The sequence below is a fragment of the Typopeltis vanoorti genome, chromosome 13, assembly GCF_054136105.1.
Source record: "Typopeltis vanoorti isolate ZY-2024b chromosome 13, IOZ_Tvanoo_1.0, whole genome shotgun sequence".
NCBI classification, from domain to species: Eukaryota; Metazoa; Arthropoda; class Arachnida; order Uropygi; family Thelyphonidae; genus Typopeltis; species Typopeltis vanoorti.
Genome location: NC_143561.1, coordinates 54912877 through 54935916, shown reverse-complemented (window position 1 = coordinate 54935916; position 23040 = coordinate 54912877). Strand labels below are relative to the sequence as shown.

The 23040-nt window shown below is 36.6% G+C and overlaps 1 protein-coding gene across 2 annotated transcripts in view; it reads right to left on the bottom strand.

Moving 5' to 3' along the window:
- LOC150100164 (endoplasmic reticulum junction formation protein lunapark-A-like) overlaps positions 1-23040 on the bottom strand; it is a 242674-nt gene that overhangs the window by 47714 nt on the left and 171920 nt on the right. For both annotated transcript variants that reach the window (XM_090402475.1, XM_090402476.1), the window contains one exon: positions 16235-16408. In XM_090402475.1, the coding sequence (XP_090258601.1) occupies positions 16235-16408 (174 nt within the window). The remainder of the gene's footprint in view (positions 1-16234; positions 16409-23040) is intronic.

Genomic DNA, 23040 nt, shown 5'->3' with positions numbered 1-23040 from the left:
TTTAAAGGAATGCAGAGAACTGACCAGGGCTTCTGACCTAATGTCCAATCCTCACCTTCTCGTGGTGCACCCTGTTGGGTATCTACTTGGATACTGAACGGACGAGGATGGGCTGGCAATTTGGGATTTAGCCGACCAAATTGTATTCTTATTGGTTAAACCAAAATATAGAATGATGGTACAACATGACAAAATTTCATGCCGGCTGGGGCATCGCCCGGTTAAACAAGGCCCCCGTTGTTTTCGCCAGGGAACCAGGGCGAACAGCGAAAAGTCAGCTACTGGAACAAATCTGAAAATAAACCCAAACTCAACATCACCAGAGTTAAAGATCGGTACTATCAATGTAAGAAGCCTGAATGGCAAAGAAATGGAGCTAGCTGAGGAATTAGATAAGTACCAGATCGACATAATAGGGGTGACTGAAACAAAAAAAGACCAAAACTGGTGAGATCTTTCTGAGCAATAAATACAAAATGTTATATTCAGGGAATGACAATCAAGGAAAAGAAGGAGTAGCCATAGTATTCAACACAAAATACGAGGCTAATCTTCTTGAATGGCAGTCAGTCTCAAGTAGAGTAATGTGGGCAAATATGAGAATGGGGAACTGGACAATGAGACTTATTTGTGCCTATGGTCCCACAGAAGGTTCTACTAAGATAGAGGTAGAGGAATTTTTTAATGCTTTAGAAAAAGGAAGAGTTGGTCCTTGTTGGGGATCTAAATAGCAGAGTAGGAAATGATTGTGAGACACAAAAATATTTTGGGAAAATTTGGAGAAAAGAGCAAAGCTAATAATAATGGCAAATATCTGTTGGATTTCTGCTCAGGACATGGACTGGTTATTACTAACACCATGTTCCTACATAAAAATGTGCACAAATTCACATGGAGAGAAGAGGCTAGGAATAAGAAAAGTCTCATTGACTATGTTATTGTTGATAGTGATGTTTTCTCCCTGGTGCAGGACACCAAAGTGTACAGAGGATTTGAAATTGGAAGTGATCGCTATTTAGTCTTGAGCATGATAAAATTGAATTTCATATTGAAAGGAATAACATGTAAGAAAGTTTTAAAGCGAATTAAAAGTTGAGCAGCTCTCAGATGTGAGCTGTAGACTAAAATACACAAAGATTATTGAAGGAAAAATGAAAGAGTTTGAGAACAGGAATCAAACCTTGGAGATTCATTGGCAACTCTGAAGAAAACATTGATTGATTCTGCCAGAGAGGCATGTGGTGAGGTTGTTTGTAAGGATAAAAAAAATCAGAACTCCCTGATGGACACAGGAGGTTAAAGAGGCAGTGAAGGAAAAGAAGAAAGCATACCAAAAGTTCCTGTCAAATAATTCAGCTTGTGCTCTTAGAGAATATAGAGACAAATGCAAGAATGCTAAACACTGTGTAAAACTAGCTAAACAAAAGTCATGGGAAGATTTTGGCAAGAATATAGAAAATAAATATCAAGAAGGTGGCAAAATATTCTGGAGGTTGTTGAAGAAGCTTAAGAATGGAGGAAAGAGTGCTATAAAAGGAATTAGAGATGATAAAGGTGACATGAAAACGGGAGAAAAAGATATCCTTGAAGTATGGAGTAATTACTTTGAAAACCTGCTATATGAAACAAGCAGTGATGAGAGCACAGTGGTAAAAAACACTGACCAGGCATGTAGTCAGGAATACATATCCATACTTGAAGTAGAAAAAGCCATCAAAGGCTTGAAATGTGGAAAGGCAGCAGGAGTAGATGATATTCGACCAGAAATGCTGAAGTATGGTGGTATAAGAGTCTTACAGTGGCTGCACTGCATAGTTCAGAAAGCCTGGACAGAGGGACGAATTCCCGATGATTGCAGTAGAGCTCTCATAGTACCCATATATAAAAAGGGAAATAAAACTGCATGTGAGAATTACAGAGGTATTTCCCTACTGAGTGTTCCTGGTAAGATCTATGCAAGTATACTTGAGAAATGGTTGAGAAGAATTGTGGAAGAAAAGCTTGATTCAGGCCAAATAGAGGCTGTCAGGATCAGATCTTCACTTTACGACAAATAGTCGAGAAAGCATGGGAATATAACAAAGATCTGTATTTAAGTTTTGTCGATCTGGATGACAAGGTGCCAAGAGAGAAGCTATTCAATATGCTGCAGTTATATGGTGTCAATGGGACATTATATCAAGCAATACTTAGTCTTTATTTGAGATGTAAGTCAGCAGTTAGAATTGAAGGAAGTACAGGAAGATGGTTTAATGTTAAATCTGGTGTGAGACAAGGATGTACATTATCCCCTCTGTTATTCATTTTCTATATGGATCACATTATGAAGGAAAGTGGTATTAAACATGATATCGAAATTGGAGATGTTAATGTCAGCTCTTTGCTTTATGCGGATGATGTTATACTTCTAAATAAATCCGCTACAAGTCTGCAAGATTCTCTGACTAAATTGAATAGCTCTTGTAATAGATATGGTATGACGGTCAGCAATAAAAAGACAAAGACAATGAAAATAGGCAGAATCATTGAAAATGTCAACTGTGTTGTGAATGGAGAACCTGTGGAACAAGTAAAACATTTCAGCTATTTAGGCATGATTTTTACTGAAGATGGTAAATTAAATATAGAAATAGACAACAGAATCAGCAAAGCTGGTATGGTGGGAAGTCAATTGAATAAATTCATATGGAATAAGAGAGAAATTAGTCGCAACACTAAATTAGCTGTATACAAGACAGTGTTCAAACCAGTTTTAACTTATGGATCTGAGAGCTGGGTCAGAAGCAAAACACTTGACCAAAGACTAGAGACTTCAGATATGAGAGTCCTGAGAAAGATTATAGGCATGAACAGATGGCATCAATGGCAGTATCATATTAAAAACGAGGATATTAGGAAAGAACTTGACATTGTCAGCATCCAGGAATGCATTAGCAGAGCTAATCTCAGGTGGTCACTTAAACAGAATGGGCGAGGAAAGATTAGCAAAACAAGTGTTCTCTGAAAGGTTGGCAGGAAAACGACCGAGAGGAAGACCAAGATATAGGTGGATTGATACAGTACAAAGTGCTTTAGACGATAGAAATATAAGAGCTGATAATATTGGAGTGTTGACAAGTAACAGACTGATTTGGAGGAAAATTGTAGATAGGAAATTAATAATGATGTAATTTTTATCATGTAGTACTATCATATCCTGTACACCCCTTGAGGGTACATGGCAGGAATTTGATGATGAGCACTGAGAAGGTCTCTGATATGGTATTCAAAAGTAAATGAAGAACCTGTTCTAGAGGGTGAACATAGCCTTTTATGCTATTTCAAGAATCGAATGAACAAGGTGATAGTACCAGCTGAGCCAATAAAAATATCATAAAATATTCATTTTAAAAATTTTAATGTTGCTCCTGAGAGCAATGCCACTGTATCTAATTAGACAGCCAGGTCAATAGAGAGGTTCAAAACTACAATCCTAAAGACCTCAACAGATAACCTAACAGAAGAAAATATTCAATGAAATCAGATTTCTAAACTCTATTGGATTGCATCTTTCAAATAGATGCAGATCACACAGACACAGTGGTCTAAATCAACTCTTTGGATGTATTTTTTTTTTTTTTTACTGGTTAGAAAGTAAATTATACTTGCCAAGAAGCTTTATACTCTTGTTCCCTTATAATTTAAGTAAAAATAAACAAATCCAACAGATAAGCTTAGGTGTTGATGGTTATTCATGACTTATTTTTCACGGTATTAACACCACCACAAACACTTTTATCAACAAAGATGTTTTATTAACGCTTATATTTCACTGATTTTCAACTCAGCATCATCAGAGCACAACACACTTGTTAACGTGACAGTGAGTGAGTGAAACAATATAATTGCAAAAGACAAAAGATCTAAAGTCCTATTTTTTGGCGCCCTCTAACGAAAAAAAAAATAAAATAAAATGCAGTTATCCAGGAGTTTTTCTTAGGATAACCGTCTCCCAAATTTTTGGCAAATTAATGCAACCATATTTGTTAAGGTTGGGAGAATTCTTCAAAGCCATTGCTGACTCAAAAAATAATCTTTCAGATCTATAACGACTCCTAAATAGCGCATTCGTTTTCCTCCATCTAATCCTGTGTGAAGGAGTGTCCAAAGTGTGGTCTGCCAGTCCCGACTTGCCATAGTAATAGTAGCGAATGTATTTTTCATGTTCTTCCAGAGGTACATCGGAAAAGATAGCCAAAGTATTGTTCAGACATGGCCTTCGCACCACTTTCAAACCTCATGTTAAGCTGGCAACTCTGATCCGCTTGCCTAAGGATAAACTTCACCCTTTAGCACACCCAGGAGTGTATGAAGTTCTGTGTGACTGTGACTTGGCCTATTATGGACAAACAGGAAGATCAGTGAACATCCGCCTGGAAGAACATGAAAGATACATTCGCTACTATTACTATGGCAAGTCGGGACTGGCAGACCACGCTTTGGACACTCCTTCACACAGGATTAGATGGAGGAAAACGAATGTGCTATTTAGGAGTCTTTATAGATCTGAAAGATTATTTTTTGAGTCAGCAATGGCTTTGAAGAATTCTCCCAACCTTAACAAATATGGTTGCATTAATTTGCCAAAAATTTGGGAGACGGTTATCCTAAGAAAAACTCCTGGATAACTGCTTTTTTTTTTTTTTTTTTTCGTTAGAGGGTGCCAAAAAATAGGACTTTAGATCTTTTGTCTTTTGCAATTATATTGTTTCACTCACTCACTGTTGCGTTTACAAGTGTGTTGTGCTCTGATGATGCTGAGTTGAAAATCAGCGAAATATAAGCGTTAATAAAACATCTTTGTTGATAAAAGTGTTTGTGGTGTTGTTAATACCGTGAAAAATAAACAAAAATTTACACAAAGATGAACAGATTTGTTTGTTTATGCTTGGGTAAGGAATAAAAACAAGAATATCAAGAATATAATTTCTGGTCCAAGTAACATTTGGTTTTTAAGTAAAGTCAGTTTGCAGCTTCAAAAGTTACTAACTGGAAGAGAGGAACTGACAATTATCTGTTAAGCCAATTTTCCTTGAGGAAAGTAAAGTGAAACAAATCTGTATTTAAAATTTCTGCCAAAATGGATTGGCAATTCCATCCATTTTGCACAGAATGGATGGGATTGAAAAAATTAGTATACATTAATTATTAATATACATTTTCATTAGTAAACCTTTGGGCTATGAGTTTAAATAGGCCAGGAGCCTGCTTCAGAGAGTAAATGGTCTTTTTATACCATTTCATCAGGCATCCAATAAATAAGATGGTGGTGCTAGATGGGGAGCGGATAAGGGCTGCTAACTTTGTGTGGTTTATAGGTGGTCACACGATTGCGTTTTTTTTAAAAATCTTGGCCACCTTTTTTGAGAAGTTGCAGATATAGGGGATCGTCATAGACTATTGTTGTAAACTATGTTTGGGAGGGGGGGGGGATGTGTGTGTGTGTGTGTCGAGTTAAAATTCTTTGTATTTGGTGGGAGGTGTAGCCATTGGCTAACAAAGAGTTTTATGTGGATGAGCACTGTTAAGACCAGCTACAACCTCTGAATTTATGTAGAGTCAAGAGGTTGTACCAGGTTAACCTACAGCTGCAACCTTTCTTATTATGGACAAACAGGTAGGACAGCCGACATCTGTATAATAGAGCATCTGTATAAGATTATATCAGATTTCACCACTACAGCTGCTCCGGATTAGCAGACCATGCCCTGGATACCTGGCACAGAATCTGTTGGAAAAATGCCACCTCACGCCACCAAAGTAAATTCTGGTTCGAGAGGCTTTTCCTGGAATCAGCTACAACTCTTACCAACTATCTCAACCTAAACAAGTATGGCTGTATCCTCCCCCACCAATATGGGAAACCCTCATCCACAGACAGTCAGCCCAATGACCAACTCACACACCCAACCAAAGCCAATAGGTGATGTAATTGTAGGACTTTAGGTCTCCTGTATCTCTCTGGTTTCTTCATCTTTGTTACTGAAGTGTGTCTGCATGCACGTGTCTAATATAAGTGTATTTTTCCTTGATGATGCCGATTTGACTTCGGTGAAATATAGGATAATAAGTTTGTTTATTAACAAACAGGTTATTAATTTCCTTAAAAATATATGATGCTAGAGAATTAATGTATACGGCTAAACACTAAGAGTAAAATCACATCCTACCATAATGAAAACAGTGTACTATATTCCTTTTGTATTTTTTTTTGGCAAAAAGATATCAGAAGGATACTAAATAACAGTCACAATGGAATTTCTCTATTTGTACTCAAACACTGTGCTCCAGAATTAATACTTGTTCTTACGGTCTCTAGGATTTTTTATACTCAAGCTGGCACTTAATCCAGTGCATGGAAACAAGCATATATCCAGCCTATTCCTAAAAGAGATAAGTCCACCAATCAGCATCACTTCAATAATGAACTTCTTTACTACCTAGAGGTCTCCTAATTAATCAGTGACCACCAGCATGGATTCTACCACTCAGATCTATGGCTGACCTTGGAGAAATGTACTTCTGCTCTTGACCGTGTCTGTCATCAAGGTGTGCTTAGTAAACTGCCATCCTTTGATCGACCTACCACCATCTGTAATTGGATAGCAAGCTTTTGCTCTGGTCATTAATTCATTCACTGCATGTTATGGTGGATGTCTCCCTCTGAGCTTCTCCACCAATGTTGGCATGCCTCAGAGTCTATTCTATTACTAACTGTCTTTCTCCTATACACAAATGATCTATTCTCGACATTAATCCTATCTATAGCTCTGCTGATGACAGTACATTTTTTTCATCCTACTCATTTCAGAAGCCATACATTGCTCAGGCATCCCCAGCTTCAGTTCTGTTTGTAACCGATGCTTTAAATATTGATTTCCATATCATCCTTCAATGGGCGAGGATAATTTGATCACCTTGAAATCTATCAAAATGCAGTCTTGCCTTTTTTTCTTGCAAAAGAGATCTTAGCAGGGACATATATTCAGGGCGTGCTAGGTGTGAGGTGCACATCCAAGAATAGCAATTTTACCAATATTATATTTTTGTATTTATTCCTGTTAAAAGACTCCCCTAATTGTTTTCTAGCTTTGCATGATTCCTAAAATTAAACACAATCTACTAATACTCATGAAGAGGAGACATTTCGATGTGTAAACATATCACATTCTTGTTTAATAGCACGGGTGTGCAGTCACAAATACAGACAGCTTTGAGCCCTTTAAATAGATGTGCAGATGGCACAGCATATCAAATTCTTAGTGTTGCAAAAGGTGAGGCAGGGTGTGTGTGTGTGTGCTGAGACAATAGCACCCAGAAATTGTTAGTTGCTGTGATTTGTTATTGTGTGAAGCAATCCAATTGAACGTTGTCATTTGTCATGAGTTACTGTTTTTGTTTTCTGAGTTTCATCTGTTTTGCATGAAGTATGAATTGACATGTTTATGACACCATATAGACAAATTTTTAATATATAATTTTCTATAAATAATTTATAACTTTCTTGGTCATATTTGCAATGGGAACCAATGTTGACGATGCACTGAATATCTCGTTTTCTGCCAGAGCTTTCGTGGATTGTATGATTATAGTCGAAGGAGGTTGGAACTTGTGCATAAACCAATTTCTGCGCATAATATATGGCTGTATTTAAAAAACATATCAAAATTCAAATTATCCATGTCTCACTCTATTATTTGTCAATGATAATCTACTCTCACCATGAAGCATAAACCCGTTGTGCTTCTCACATAAATGGCAAGTAGTGTGGAGCATAGCTATTGTTCATTTGACCTTTATGCTTTCCATATTTAAAATTATATTAATTGATAAATTAAAGTATTCAAAAGTATCCTACAATTAATTGCATTGGACCAATTAAGAAGAGTGCTGATGTGGTCATAAAGCTTTCATACATCAATAAAAATGCAATCACATGGTCAAATTGATGTGTATTTTGTAGAATGGGTTGCATAAGTCACAAGCCACACAACAGCACACCCAACCAAAATGGGCATGCAATACCACTGAATCTCAGCTAACCTACCCTTACCTTCAGCATAAACTCTCTCAGCATAAACATATAAACAGTTTCCTCAGCCTCTAGAAAACTAGGCATTCTTTCCTGCTGAAGCAACCTTTTGCTCATCCAGGTGCTGACTTTATACAAGTCCCGAATTTGATCATCCCACGAATACTGTTCACATGTTTAAGGTACCCCCCCCCCCCCCAAAATATCCCTAAAAATTCTTGTTGCTGTCCAGAGGAAAGCAACTCAGTTGATAGACAACCCCTTTCCTCATTGACTCACTTCAGCCAATATCTCAGCTCTGTCTTTTCTATAGAAACTTTCATGATCACTGTTTCAGCAAACTGGCAAATAGTGCATTATATAGAGTCTGTTCATTTTTGTTTTGTATTTGGTCACTTAAACATTAAAACTTGAGTTTTTTCTTGGTTTCATTTGTTGACCAGATATTAATAAATGATACACACAAATTGTCAAGAAGTTTCACCAGCTATTCTGTCTGGCTTCTTCAGGACAAGTATAATGGTACACTCTAACATTTGCTAGTAAAAAAGAAGAATGGAGTAACAGTCAAATAAATTAAAACTGACGCGTAACATCATAAGCATGGAATGTGGTGTCTCAGTCATTGTTCATTGAGCGCGTTATATAATTTTTAGCAAAATGAAATTTTAGTAAGCTGAGTGAATTTATTAGGCTTTTCCAGATGTCTTTCAGAATCATTCCTTGATTTCTGTTTAGATTTTCTCCCGACGGAGTACAACTTTGAAGTTTCTACATCGAAAATCTTCTATATAAGGCATGGAGCTGTTATCCCAATCAGTGGTGTGGTTAGAGATCGAGAAGTGATGCGCTAATCCTGAAGTATCTGTTCTGTTGTTGTTCAAGTCCCCTATATTAACATATAGGGGACATGATATTTTAATATTTTAAAAATTAAAAGGCATCAGCCTTTTAATTTTTCAGTGAAATGCTTAAAATTCTTTATAAAGGAATCTGATTTTTTTATATTATCTTTCAATGTTATTTTTTCGAATTTCCAGGCTTCTTGATGTTTGGCCTATGTAATTTAATCCATAGGAACACGGGATGTTGTATACACCTGCATATTTGAAGAAGGCATTAATGTCCATAGGAGATCTTAAAATGTGGCATATAGTTTTGACAGATTTGAGAGCAACTCTGATGTTGAAAGACTTCAGGAGTTTGGCTATTTTTGTTAAAACTGAGCCTGCATAAGGGATGACGATGTATATTGAGCGACAGGAGGTTCCTGCTGTGGAGGGTTTCTATGAAGAATCTTTTTGATTATATTTCTTGGGTAACTGTTGTTTACTAGGGTTTGAGATATGAGAGAGTTCATCAAGGAGATCTTTTTCTTCTGAGATAATATTGGTTGCTCTATTTTTAAGCATATGTATTATGCTGAGTTTTTGGGCAATTTTTGGGCAATATGGTGAGACGATTTGAAGTGCAGGTAACGTCCAGTGTCTGTTGATTTTCGATAGATAGTGAGCTGGATTTGTCCATTCTCTTGTTTCTTTATTAGTGTATCTAGAAAAGGCAATTGGTTATTCTTTTCAAGCTCTAACGTGAACTTTATTTTTTGGTGGAAGGAATTTATTTTTGTAAGGAAATCAAATAAGGTAGTTTCTGCACCTTTCCAAATTATGAAAACATCATCTATGTATCTCCACCAAACCAACGGCTTTTGGAAAGGATGTCAGCTTCTAGTTTTTCCATGAACAGATCAGCACAGGGAGGTGGTAAGGGACTGCCCATGGCTAAGTCATCAAGTTGTTCATAAATTGTGTTATTCACTTTGAAATAATTCAATTTGAGGCAATGCCGAAAAAGCTGAGCTGTGTCATGTGGATAGAGACTATGATCTTGATAACTTGTTCAACAGGTACATTGGTGAATAACAAAACCATGCTTGCAAGGATGGTGATGCCTTTTAATTTTTCAGTGAAATGCTTAGAATTCTTTTTGAAGGAATCTGATTTTTTTTTATATCATCTTTCAAAAGACGGGCTAGATATTTAACTAGTAGATATGTAGGAGAATTTCTTCTGTCGACGATCAGGCAGAGCGGGACTCCAATTTTGTGCACCATATAAGCATGGCGTCAGTGGATGTAGAGATTTCAGACTTCGTTGCAAGTCAGAAGACCACCTAGTCATGTTCTGTATTAGGATATTAGTCTCTTTTTGATTTTTTAAAGTTGGATCGACATCTAATATGCGATAGGTTTGACGTGTCTGAAACTAACTCGGTGATCTTTGTTATGTAGTCTTTGGTGTTCAAAATAACCGTCGAGTTGCCTTTATCTGCCTTTAGGATGATTATATCTTTGTTCTTCTTTAGGTTTGAGAAGGCTCGCTTCTCAGGAGGAGTTATATTAAGTTTTGGTGGTTTTGAAGTTGAAAGGATGATAGTGCTTTTTAATTGGATATCATTTGCTACTGTTTCCAGGAATGAAGAAAGTGCCTTTTCTATGTTGCTAATAAAATCCATCTTTGGAATGTGATCTGGAGTGATAGTGAAGTTGAAACCTTTCTTTAGTATCTCAGCTTCTGGTTTTGATAATGCGTAGTCTGAAAGACTAAAAATAACTTTTCATCTGGGAGACTTAGTCTTGAGTTGTATTTTCTTTTATAAAGTCTATCAAATTTTTTAATTTGCAATTTTTTACTAGTCAGAAAAACCTTGTCAAAACTATTTTGAACCATGTGGTGAAGAGTATTCCAAACGTTGCTATCTATGCTGTCAGAGATGTCTACGAAAAGTTCTAAGCATTTGAGGTCTATCGTATTAAGTACAAATCTAATGTGCTGAATTCTTTCACGGAGTAAAGACAAAGATGCCTTAAAGTAAACCCGTATCGCTTTTATTGATTGTATTTGCTTTTTAATAGTTAAAAACTTGGGAATAATGTTGAACTGTCTACATCTTTTTAAGAAGGTTAGATGATTTAACATTCTCGCTTTTTTACATTTGAGTTTTTCAAAGGAACATACCTTATGCTTTGTATAGCCATCGAGTTTGTTAATTTTTGTTTTGTATTTGGTCACTTAAACATTAAAACTTGGGTTATTTTTCATCATCATCATAAAATTCCTGCCATGTACCCTCAAGGGGTGTACAGGATATGACAGTACTACATGAAAAAATTACATCACTACTAACTTCCTATCTACAATTTTCCTCCAAATCAGTCTGTTACTTGTCAAGACTCCAACATTATCAGATCTCATATTTCTATCGTCTAAGGCACTTTGTACCGTATCAATCCACCTATATCTTGGTCTTCCTCTGGGTCGTTTTCCTGCCAACCTGGCAGAGAACACTTGTTTTGCTAATCTTTCCTCTCCCATTCTATTTAAGTGACCATACCATCTGAGATTAGCTCTGCTAACGCATTCCTGGATGCTGACAATGTCAAGTTCTTTCCTAATATCCTCATTTTTAATATGATATTGCCATTGATGCCATCTGTTCACGCCTCTAATCTTTCTCAGGACTCTCATATCTGCGGTCTCTAGTCTTTGGTCAAGTGTTTTACTTCTGACCCAGCTCTCAGATCCATAAGTTAAAATTGGTTTGAACACAGTCTTGTATACAGCTAATTTAGTGTTCCGACTAATTTCTTTCTTATTCCATATGAATTTATTCAATTGACTTCCCACGATACCAGCTTTGCTGATTCTGTTGTCTATTTCTATATTTAGTTTACCATCTTCAGTAAAAATTGTGCCTAAGTAGCTGAAATGTTTTACTTGTTCCACAGGTTCTCCATTCACAACACAGTTGACATTTTCAATGATTCTGCCTATTTTCATTGTCTTTGTCTTTTTATTGCTGACCTTCATACCATATCTATTACAACAGCTATTCAATTTAGTCAGAGAATCTTGCAGACTTGTAGCGGATTTATTTAGAAGTATAACATCATCCGCATAAAGCAAAGAGCTGACATTAACATCTCCAATTTTGATATCAGGTTTAATACCACATTCCTTCATAATGTGATCCATATAGAAAATGAATAACAGAGGGGATAATGTACATCCTTGTCTCACACCAGATTTAACATTAAACCATCTTCCTGTACTTCCTTCAATTCTAACTGCTGACTCACAACTCAAATAAAGACTAAGTATTGCTTGATATAATGCCCCATTGACACCATATAACTGCAGCGTATTGAATAGCTTCTCTCTTGGCACCTTGTCATATGCCTTTTCCAAATCGACAAAACTTAAATACAGATCTTTGTTATATTCCCATGCTTTCTCGACTATTTGTCGTAAAGTGAAGAGCTGATCCTGACAGCCTCTATTTGGCCTGAATCCAGCTTGTTCTTCACCAAGCTTTTCTTCCACAATTCTTCTCAACCGTTTCTCAAGTATACTTGCATAGATCTTGCCAGGAACACTCAGTAGGGAAATACCTCTGTAATTCTCACATTCAGTTTTATTTCCCTTTTTATATATGGGTACTATGAGAGCTCTACTCCAATCATCGTGAATTCGTCCCTCTGTCCAGGCTTTCTGAACTATGCAGTGCAGCCACTGTAAGACTCTTATACCACCATACTTCAGCATTTCTGGTCGAATATCATCTACTCCTGCTGCCTTTCCACATTTCAAGCCTTTGATGGCTTTTTCTACTTCAAGTATGGATATGTATTCCTGACTACATGCCTGGTCAGTGTTTTTTACCACTGTGCTCTCATCACTGCTTGTTTCATATAGCAGTTTTTCAAAGTAATTACTCCATACTTCAAGGATATCTTTTTCTCCTGTTTTCATTTCACCTTTATCATCTCTAATTCCTTTTACAGCACTCTTTCCTCCATTCCTAAGCTTCTTCAACAACCTGAAGAATATTTTGCCACCTTCTTGATATTTATTTTCTATATTCTTGCCAAAGTCCTCCCATGACTTTTTTAGCTAGTTTTACACACTGTTTAGCTTTCTTACATTTGTCTCTGTATTCTGTAAGAGTAAAAGCTGACTTATTTGCCAGGAACTTTTGATATGCTTTCTTCTTTTCCTTCACTGCCTCTTTAACTTCCTGTGTCCACCAGGGAGTTCTGATTTTTTTATCCTTGCACACAACCTCACCACATGCCTCTCTGGCAGAATCAATCAATGTTTCCTTCAGAGTTTGCCACTGAATCTCCAAGGTTTGATTCCTGTTCTCAAACTCTTTCATTTTCTTTTCAATAATATTTCTGTATTTTGGTCTACAGTTCACATCTGAGAGCTGCTCAACTTTTATTCGCTTTAAAACTTTCTTACATGTTATTCTTTTCAATATGAAATTCAATTTTATCCTGCTCAAGACTAAATAGTGATCACTTCCAATTTCAAATCCTCTGTACACTCTGGTGTCCTGCACCAGGGAGAAAACATCACTATCAACAATAACATAGTCAATGAGACTTTTCTTATTCCTAGCCTCTTCTCTCCATGTGAATTTGTGCACATTTTTATGTTGGAACATGGTGTTAGTAATAACCAGTCCATGTCCTGAGCAGAAATCCAACAGATATTTGCCATTATTATTAGCTTTGCTCTTTTCTCCAAATTTTCCCATAATATTTTTGTATGTCTCACAATCATTTCCTACTCTACTATTTAGATCCCCAACAAGGACCAACTTTTTCTTTTTCATTGTGTCAGTTGCTTTTTCTAAAGCCTCAAAAAATTCCTCCACTTCTACCTTAGTAGAACCTTCTGTGGGACCATAGGCACAAATAAGTCTCATTGTCCAGTTCCCCATTCTCATATTTGCCCACATTACTCTACTTGAGACTGACTGCCATTCAAGAAGATTAGCCTCGTATTTTGTGTTGAATACTATGGCTACTCCTTCTTTTCCTTGATTGTCATTGCCTGAATATAACATTTTGTATTTATTGCTCAGAAAGATCTCACCAGTTTTGGTCTTTTTTGTTTCAGTCACCCCTATTATGTCGATCTGGTACTTATCTAATTCCTCAGCTAGCTCCATTTCTTTACCATTCAGGCTTCTTGCATTGATAGTACCGATCTTTAACTCTGGTGATGTTGAGTTGGGGTTTGTTTTCAGATTTGTTCCAGTAGCTGATTTTTCGCTGTTCGCCCTGGTTCCCTGGCGAAAACAACGGGGGGCCTTGTTTAACCGGGTGACGCCCCAGCCGGCATAAAATTTTGTCATGTTGTACCATCATTTTTTATTTTGGTTTAACCAATAAGAATACAATTTGGTCGGCTAAATCCCAAATTGCCAGCCCATCCTCGTTCGTTCAGTATCAAAGTAGATACCCAAACAGGGTGCACCACGAGAAGGTGAGGATTGGACATTAGGTCAGAAGCCCTGGTCGGTTCTCCGCATTCCTTTAAAGGCTATGTGGAGGTCTCCTCTCAGTTATACAGCTTTGACCCTTAAGCACCCCTTATTTTTCTTGGTTTTATTATATAAGAAGATTTTCCATGTAGAAACTTCAAAGCAGCAGCAGTTGTACTCTGTTCAGAAGAAAATCTAAACAGAAATCAAGGAATGATTCTGAAAGACATCTGGAAAAGCCTAATAAATTCACTCAGCTTACCAGAATTTCATTTTGCTAAAAACTATATAACATGCTCAATAAACAATGACTGAGACACCACGTTCCATGCTTATGATGTTACGCGTCAGTTTTAATTTTTAATGTTGACTGTGTTACTCCATTCTTCTTTTTTATTAGCTTGTCCTGAAGAAGCCAGACAGAATAGCTTTTTTATTAGCTTGTCCATTATACTTGTCCTGAAGAAGCCAGACAGAATAGCTGGCGAAACTTGTTGACAATTTGTGTATATCATTTATTAATATCTGGTCGATGAATAAAACCAAGAAAAAACCCAAGTTTTAGTGCATTATATAGGTTATATATAGATGTATTCAATGTTCTGTTTACATTATATAATTGTAGTATTTCAATCAGCTTTCATTGTGGCACTTTGCCATATTCCTTTTGATCTACAAAACTTAAATATAGATCATTGTTATATATGCATGATTTCTTTCCCATTTGTCTTAAAATAAAAATTTAATTCTGACAATATGGCATGAACCCAGCTTATTCCTACTCAAGTTTTTCTTATACTGTTTTTCATTGTCTCTTCTCAAGTATGCTTGCATAAATTTAACTAACATTAGAGGAGCAATTCTTCTGTAATTTTTACATTGTTTTATTTCCTTTTCTGGATATGGGTACTATGAGAGCTCTACTTCAATGGGCAAATTTAACCTTCTGAAATGTACCACTGTAAAACTTATGTATAATGATATATAGTTTTTATATTATTTTATCATCTGATTCCTTTCACAGTGCTCTTAACTCCATTTCTAAGCTTTTTTAATAGCCTCAGAACATTTTTCAACCTTTGTAATATTTTCTGTATTCTTAGCAACAGCTTCTCATGATTTTTGTTTAGTTAGTTTTACACATGGTTTCACAGCATGGCATTCTTATATTTTTCTTTATATTGTCCAAGTTTACTTTTGTTGCTTGACTTACCTGCCAGAACTTTTGTTGTGATTTACTTTTTTTCAGGATTGCCTCTAACTTGAATCCATTAGAAAGTTTGGATTTTTTTATTTCTGCAAACAATGTCACTAACTGACTTCCTGGTTGAACATTAAATGTTTTCTTCAGATTTTACCACCAGGCCTCCAAGGTTTAGTTCTTGTTTTCCAATGCTTCCTTTTTTTGATTCAATAATGTTTATATATTTGAGTCTAATTTATCTCTAAAAGCTGTGTGATTGATTCTCTTTAAAATTTTGCACATTTTTCTGCTTAACACTAAAATGGCAATCATTTTCCAATCACCTATTCCTGTCTCCTGAACCAGTGTAAAGATATCACTAACAACAATAGCACAATCCATATTTCAAACATCTCAGATTAAAATAATTTTTGATGCAAGATGTTTTAATGTATCTGCTATCAATTACTATTAATTATTCCTAAAAAAATTTTAGTAATAGTAAACTAAAGTTTTTATTCAAACACGGTAGTTGTCTCCATAATTTCCAAAAATGCATTCGGATCACCGTGCAAGCCTAAAAGAAAGGACTAAAAATATAGATTGATATGCATAATAAAAAATAATTGAGAGATTCATTAACTTACCAACATAGTCAAATTCTTCCCTTAAAGCCATTCCATTATGTGAATGACAGTTACGACAGATGAGTGCATAGCGATTTGAAGGACCATCACCAACAAGGTAGTCAACCATTCTGTCTATAACTGACCGTTCCCTTGGTAAAATTGGACGTGGCATTGACAAAGATGGTGGCCTAACTGTTAGAGGAAATAAATACTTCAAAAAAATAGACATAAAGAGAAAAATAAAGTGTGTAGAAGGTTCAGGAAGAAAATGAGGAATAATATTAAGGTATTGCAGTATGCCAGGATGCAGAAATTTAAGATCAGTTAGTTATTATATTATAGGTATTAAGTAATCCTATTTAGCATAATTTACTTTATACAAATGAATGGATAGATGACTTTTTTTGGTTGCTTATTTTCAAGGAAAATAAAATTAAAAACACGAGACAGAATAATTAATTAGAATCAAGGACAGAGAAATGTAACCACCTAGGCTTATAAAATTGAATTTATTTATACTGTACTTGCTAATCTGAGAAAAAAAAATTTTAATGTTTGCATTTCAAAATTCCTTGTTATCACTTCAGTTTACTATTACTGATTTTGCACCATTTTATGACATGAAAGTAAATTAAGTGAACTAATTATGCTGAGAAAAAAATGGCTAGTATATTAATTACTAGAACATTAAGCAATTTACAACAATAGCAATATGCACATTATATTCATAGAGAAAAAATTTAAAGATAGGGAGAAGGGAACAGATGTTATAGGAGTCAAGGAGATAGAAATGGGAAAGACATATAACTTATAATTTTTTACAGTACTTTCAATTATTATTCTCTTTAACTTTATTTTAGTTTATTACAGATTTTTCTTTTTTTATTACATACTAATAAAGATGAAGAAAGTGAGTATAAATAGTTAAGAGACCAATGAGCATTTCACACATTCAATGAAGCTCCCTTATCTACACTGCTTCTGCATCTTCCAGATAATGTTAACTCTTAGCAATGATAAAGTACACAATGAAAAAAAGATATCCATTAAAAACTTCATCCTTCACCCTCCAGGACTGAGCTTATGTACACTGGATGCACTAATCCAGTGATATTGTCAGAGAATGTCAAATTTATTTGACAGAAAACTTGAATAGCAGTAGAACTGAGCTTATAGTGGATAAGATATTGTTAGTGAAGTTGTCTTACATAAATGGGGAATCAGTAGCAGAAGTTTTACAAAAGTTTTGAACGCAGAAAAGAATGAAGAAAGGTCGAGGTCCTATCACTCCTGCCAGAATACAGTCTGTAATATGATGTTCTGAGAAAATTGGAAATTTGTCCGATTAGCCAAAGCCTGTACCAGTGTTGTGGTATTGCAAATTAATGCCCTAGTGGCACAATCAACAAGTGGTGTAAGCAGTGCATGGAAAGCTGCAAGAATAACAGGCATAGCAAAAAATGTCACTATTCCACATCCTTCATGGTGCATAATCCACCACCAAAGTACGCATCACAGCAACAAATTTTTCTTTTCACAAAAACAATTCTGTTCACCCCCAATGATTGGAAATTTGCATGCATTCATTACGAGCTGTCAGCAGTACACCCTGCATTTTATAGAACTCTAACTTGCACATATTTGCAAATGATGCATGTGGTACAGCACCGTCTATCGGTGAAAATTTGAAGTACATTTTTTCTCCCTGCCAAAAAAAAATCCCCCTCCTTGCGATTCACTTTCATGCAAACCGCACTCTAATATACCAATTTTTTAATTTTTATGAATTATTGAAATATCTGGAACTTATGGGACACCCTGTATATGTATGTGTGTGTCTGTATATATATATATATGTTAAAGATACCAAGTAATTTTAAACCTGGTTTTACTCCATTTTTCCCAAGTAAGCAAACAGACAAAAATGTCAAGTTTGAGCCTGCAAGTGATGCAAGACAAGCTGATCCTACAGGTAGTGCAAGACCAGGGCAACTCGTGGTAGAGGTGGAACAAGCTCCGATCACTAATCTTAATATTTACCCTTAATGCCAAAACACATCTCCAATAAGGGGATGTATGATGTTTTGTATTAAAGGCAAGGGGCCACTCTTTATCATAACATATCTTTAACATAATTATACCCAAGGTAAAAATACTTTCTACATTCCCGAGCATCTTAGCGCCCTGCATGACAGGCTGATAACTGCAGCTGAAATAAAAGCCACGTGCAAAACGATGAAGCCAAAAAAGACCCCAGGGCCAGACGGACTGGGGATAGAATTCCACAGATCTATCTGGGACCTTGTACTGCCAGCACTAGTAAAGATCTTTAACGAATTCCTCACTTCGGGAAACATCCCCGAGGAATTCGCTAAGAGCTATACAATCTTTATCCCCAAAAAAGACAGAGATCGGACCTTGTCAAATAACTGGCGTCCCATCTCCTTAACTAACCTAGACTATAAACATTTCGCAAAAATTATCTGTACACGCATTAAGGGCGGTATAGAAAACATAATAACAAGTTCACAGGTCTATGGAATCCCAGGTAGATCTATGGAATTTAATCTCTTCCTGCTAAGAGACCTAATCAGACTGGCCAAGGAAAAAAAATACCCCCTGGCACTTCTCTCAACCGACCTGGAAAAAGCGTTCGACAGCGTCAGCCACACGTACTTACAGGACACCCTAAAAAAAGTAGGCATAGGCTCGAGACTTCGGCGTACAATTAAACATATGTACGCGGGGGCCTCGACACAACTGTCTATTAATGGGTTTCTGACAGAACCAATCCGTATAAAGAGAGGGGTTAGGCAAGGCTGTCCACTAAGCCCCCTTCTCTTTTCCCTAGCATTAGAACCCCTCATCAAAAGAATAGAGAACACCCCTGCAATTAATGGTATTCCACTGCCCTAAGTTTCTAAACAGTGCAAAATAGTAGCATATGCAGATGATGTAGTGGCCACACTCAGAGACTCTGAGTCTATCTGCATCTATCTTGACATACTGCAAAACTTCAGCATAGTCAGTGGTCTCTGAGTTAATGCACAAAAAACCAAAATCAAAAATTTTGGAAATTTCCATAACACCGGACTTCCCTACGGTTCAGCGCTACATACGCAGCCGCTAACAATACTAGGAGTTCCCTTTTCTGAGTCGCTAGCTTTACCAGTTAAAAAATTACAGGAAATAAGTATGGAAAAGATAAGTCTATTCAAACCGACCTTTTTCTCCTTTTATGGCAGAGCCACAGTGATAAAAACAATCATTACCCCAATGCTGATGCACACAATCAATATCACAGGCATCACACTGCTACAAGAAAACCAATTATCCAAAAAACTCATAGATTTCTTCTGGAATGAAAAAAAACATGAGGTTAAAAAACACTACTTGCAACTAAAACATGAAGAAGGGGGGTACGCTCTGCCTGATCTCAAAAGCTTGCTTTATGCAAATACATTCAAAACTGTACGGAAGGCCTTAAACTCAAACCATATTTCAGGCCTCCTAATTAGATATTTTATAGGACTTTTCCTCCCCCTCTTTGGAACCACGGACTATGCTGGACCCCATGCAAGGGTTGTGCCCAAGTGGTACCGCACACTAGTAAAATCACTCACAGTACTTAGAGACAAAGGAACAGAAATCCTCACACACAAACCGAAAGCAGTATACTGGGATTTCTTCCAACTCTCCAGGCGTGATACACCAAACCTTGGGACAAACAATGAAATTCTCTTTAAAAACATCAAGAATAGCTGGGGACAGCCTTTTCATCGGGATCTGGCCTGGCGAATAGCTTATGGGCGGCTCCCGGTGAAACAGGTTAAATCTAGGTACGTACCCAGTCCGTGCGATCCCTTTTGTGATGTCTGCCGGGGCGTGGAAACGGTGGAGCATTTCTTTTATTTTTGCCCACCAGCCCAACGCGTCTGGCAAAGACTGAGCACAGCACTGGGAATCCCGATGCTATCACTAGAAGAGGTCATACACCTGCAATTCCCGCCACCAGTCAACAAGACCCAAAAATTCGCCATTTTTTTAATTAACGTCTTAAAGTATCACATCTGGAAGGTACGGAAAAAATCCCAGGTACGGGATGCAAATTTAATGTACGCAGGAATAAGGAAAGGTTTCTTTTTTTACCTTCCTAAATTTCTTGCGCAAGAGAGACATCTACTAGGCGACTTTAAATTTGTGAACAAATACTGCAAACCACCGAAAATATGCTTTCTTATACAGGGACGCATCAAGCCCTGTATATTTCTTTAGTATCTCCAAAACTCCACCTAACTCTCCCTAGGAAAAGTAACAACCACTCTGTTCTTCCTCGCCACAAAGCTTTCGCTGGCACGGTTTCCTTTACTCCAAATAAGGGGGGTAGATCTGAGAACCCGGGCTGCGAAGGCTTACTGCGAGGCGGTGCTGCTCCTTGTCAGCGGCATCTCCCGGGCCAGTCTTCTACCCCATTCTAAGTCCCATTGGTACCAGGTCTGCAAGTTCCTTATTTTGTTCCCTTCCAGTTCAACTGACCGGACCTTAAGTCCTTTGATTTTTATGTAATTAAAAAAAAAAAAAAAGTTCTAACTGAAATTATTGTTTTCAAAACAGGTCAATGGATCTCCTTCATAGATAACTGATGAAATTATTAAGGATAAATTTATAAGTGAACTATTAGTCAAAATTTTTATGGTTAAATTTTCCTTTTTTTTTTAACAGATAAATTGAGAATATGTGTCACAGACCAATTAGCCATATAAGGCTAAACAGGTTGACTGAGGCCTCTTTTACCTCCTACTATCCTACTCTATCTTTCATTATTCTCCTCTCATACTGTTTGCTGACCCTCAGCATGCTTTATTCTCCAAAGGCCGATGATGAGAGACATGAACTCCATTCGACCTCAATAAAGGTCGAAACCGGTCTGGGTAGTGGCCCCTTGCCTTTAATACAAAACATCATACATCCCCTTATTGGAGATGTGTTTTGGCATTAAGGGTAAATATTAAGATTAGTGATTGGAGCTTGTTCCACCTCTACTACGAGTTGCCCTGGTCTTGCACTACCTGTAGGATCAGCTAGACTTGCATCACTTGCAGGCGCAAACTTGACATTTTTGTCTGTTTGCTTACTTGGGAAAAATGGAGTAAAACCAGGTTTAAAATTACTTGGTATCTTTAACATAATTATACCCAAGGTAAAAATACTTTCTACATATACATATATATATATTTATGAACAAAATTGAATGACTAGAACCGAGATTTAATTAAAAAGGTTTTAATATAAACACACTACTAGTTTCGGCCTGTAACAGCCTTCTTCAGGTGACATTATAAAAGAAAAAACACTAAACATTGAGGGTTAAAAGACTATGAACAACATAGACAGTCTTTATACATAATTAGCATTAAAACGTTGTAGTTGTATTTGAAGCTGTTCTTTCATTTGTTGCATTGTTGGGAGAGTGCGTGCTTGCTGCATCACGTGAACACCAGTACATGATTACAGCTGAATGACTATCCGGGAGGTTGTAGCTTAAGTTGTTATTTAGATGAATAGGATTGAAGATGATTTCTCTCGATTCCACAATTTTTCTCTCTATTTCGTCACTGCAACGGAAGATGTTTGTAGATTTTTCCCAGCACTTTGTGACTTTGGTTATCATCATTAGGATTAGCCGAGAAGAGGATATGACTTGATAATGCACTTGCTCGCTGTCTCTTGTAAGTAATGTCTCTCATGTGTTCTTCCATACGCATTTCGACAGATTTGTCTGTCTGCCCGAAATAAGGAATATCGCAGTCACATAATATTTTATATACGCCAGGGTATTTGAGTTGATGATGACAAGGTTTTGGGTGGCTAATTAAGGAACGGATCTTTGGAAGTGGAGTGAACAAGGTTCTGATATTGTATTTTTTTAGAACTTTTGCTAATTTATGTGAAACAGTACTTATGTAAGGAATAGATATATTGCTTTTGAATCTATTTGTTTCTTCTGAGTGATGTCTGAGAGGATTAAGAAGGAATTTGTTAATGATTTTCTTGGAATATCCATTAACTTCGAAAGAAGTTTTCAGATGGTTTATTTCTGTAAGCAGTTCATTTGGATCATCAAGAAGAGAATGGGCTCTATGTCCCAAGGTGGAAATTATTCCAAGCTTATGAGGAGGGAAATGATGGGATTGACTGTGCAGATATCTGTTGGTATGTGTGGGTTTTCTATATATCGATATTTTTAGTTTACCAGCAGAAGAGCGAGTCAGTTTGACAAGAAAAGGCAAGGAATTATCCGTTTCAAGCTCAGCAGTAAACTTAATACTTTGATGTCGGCTATTGAGATGTTCGAGGAAAACCATAAGGGATTCATGTCCATGGCTCCCAACAATGAAGACATCATCCACATAACGTTTCCAAACTTTAGGTGTTAAAATAAAGGAAGAGATAGCCTTGGTTTCAAAATCTTCTAAGTAAATATTTGCAAGAACAGGAGATAAAGGATTACCCATAGCCAGTCCATGATTTTGTTTGTATATATTATCTTGAAATTTGAAGTAACCGGAGCTGATGCAATGTGTAAGCAAGGCTAACATTTTTTTCATGCGTATGGAAGAACACATGAGAGACATTACTTACAAGAGACAGCGAGCAAGTGCATTATCAAGTCATATCCTCTTCTCGGCTAATCCTAATGATGATAACCAAAGTCACAAAGTCTGCTGGGAAAAATCTACAAACATCTTCCGTTGCAGTGACGAAATAGAGAGAAAAATTGTGGAATCGAGAGAAATCATCTTCAATCCTATTCATCTAAATAA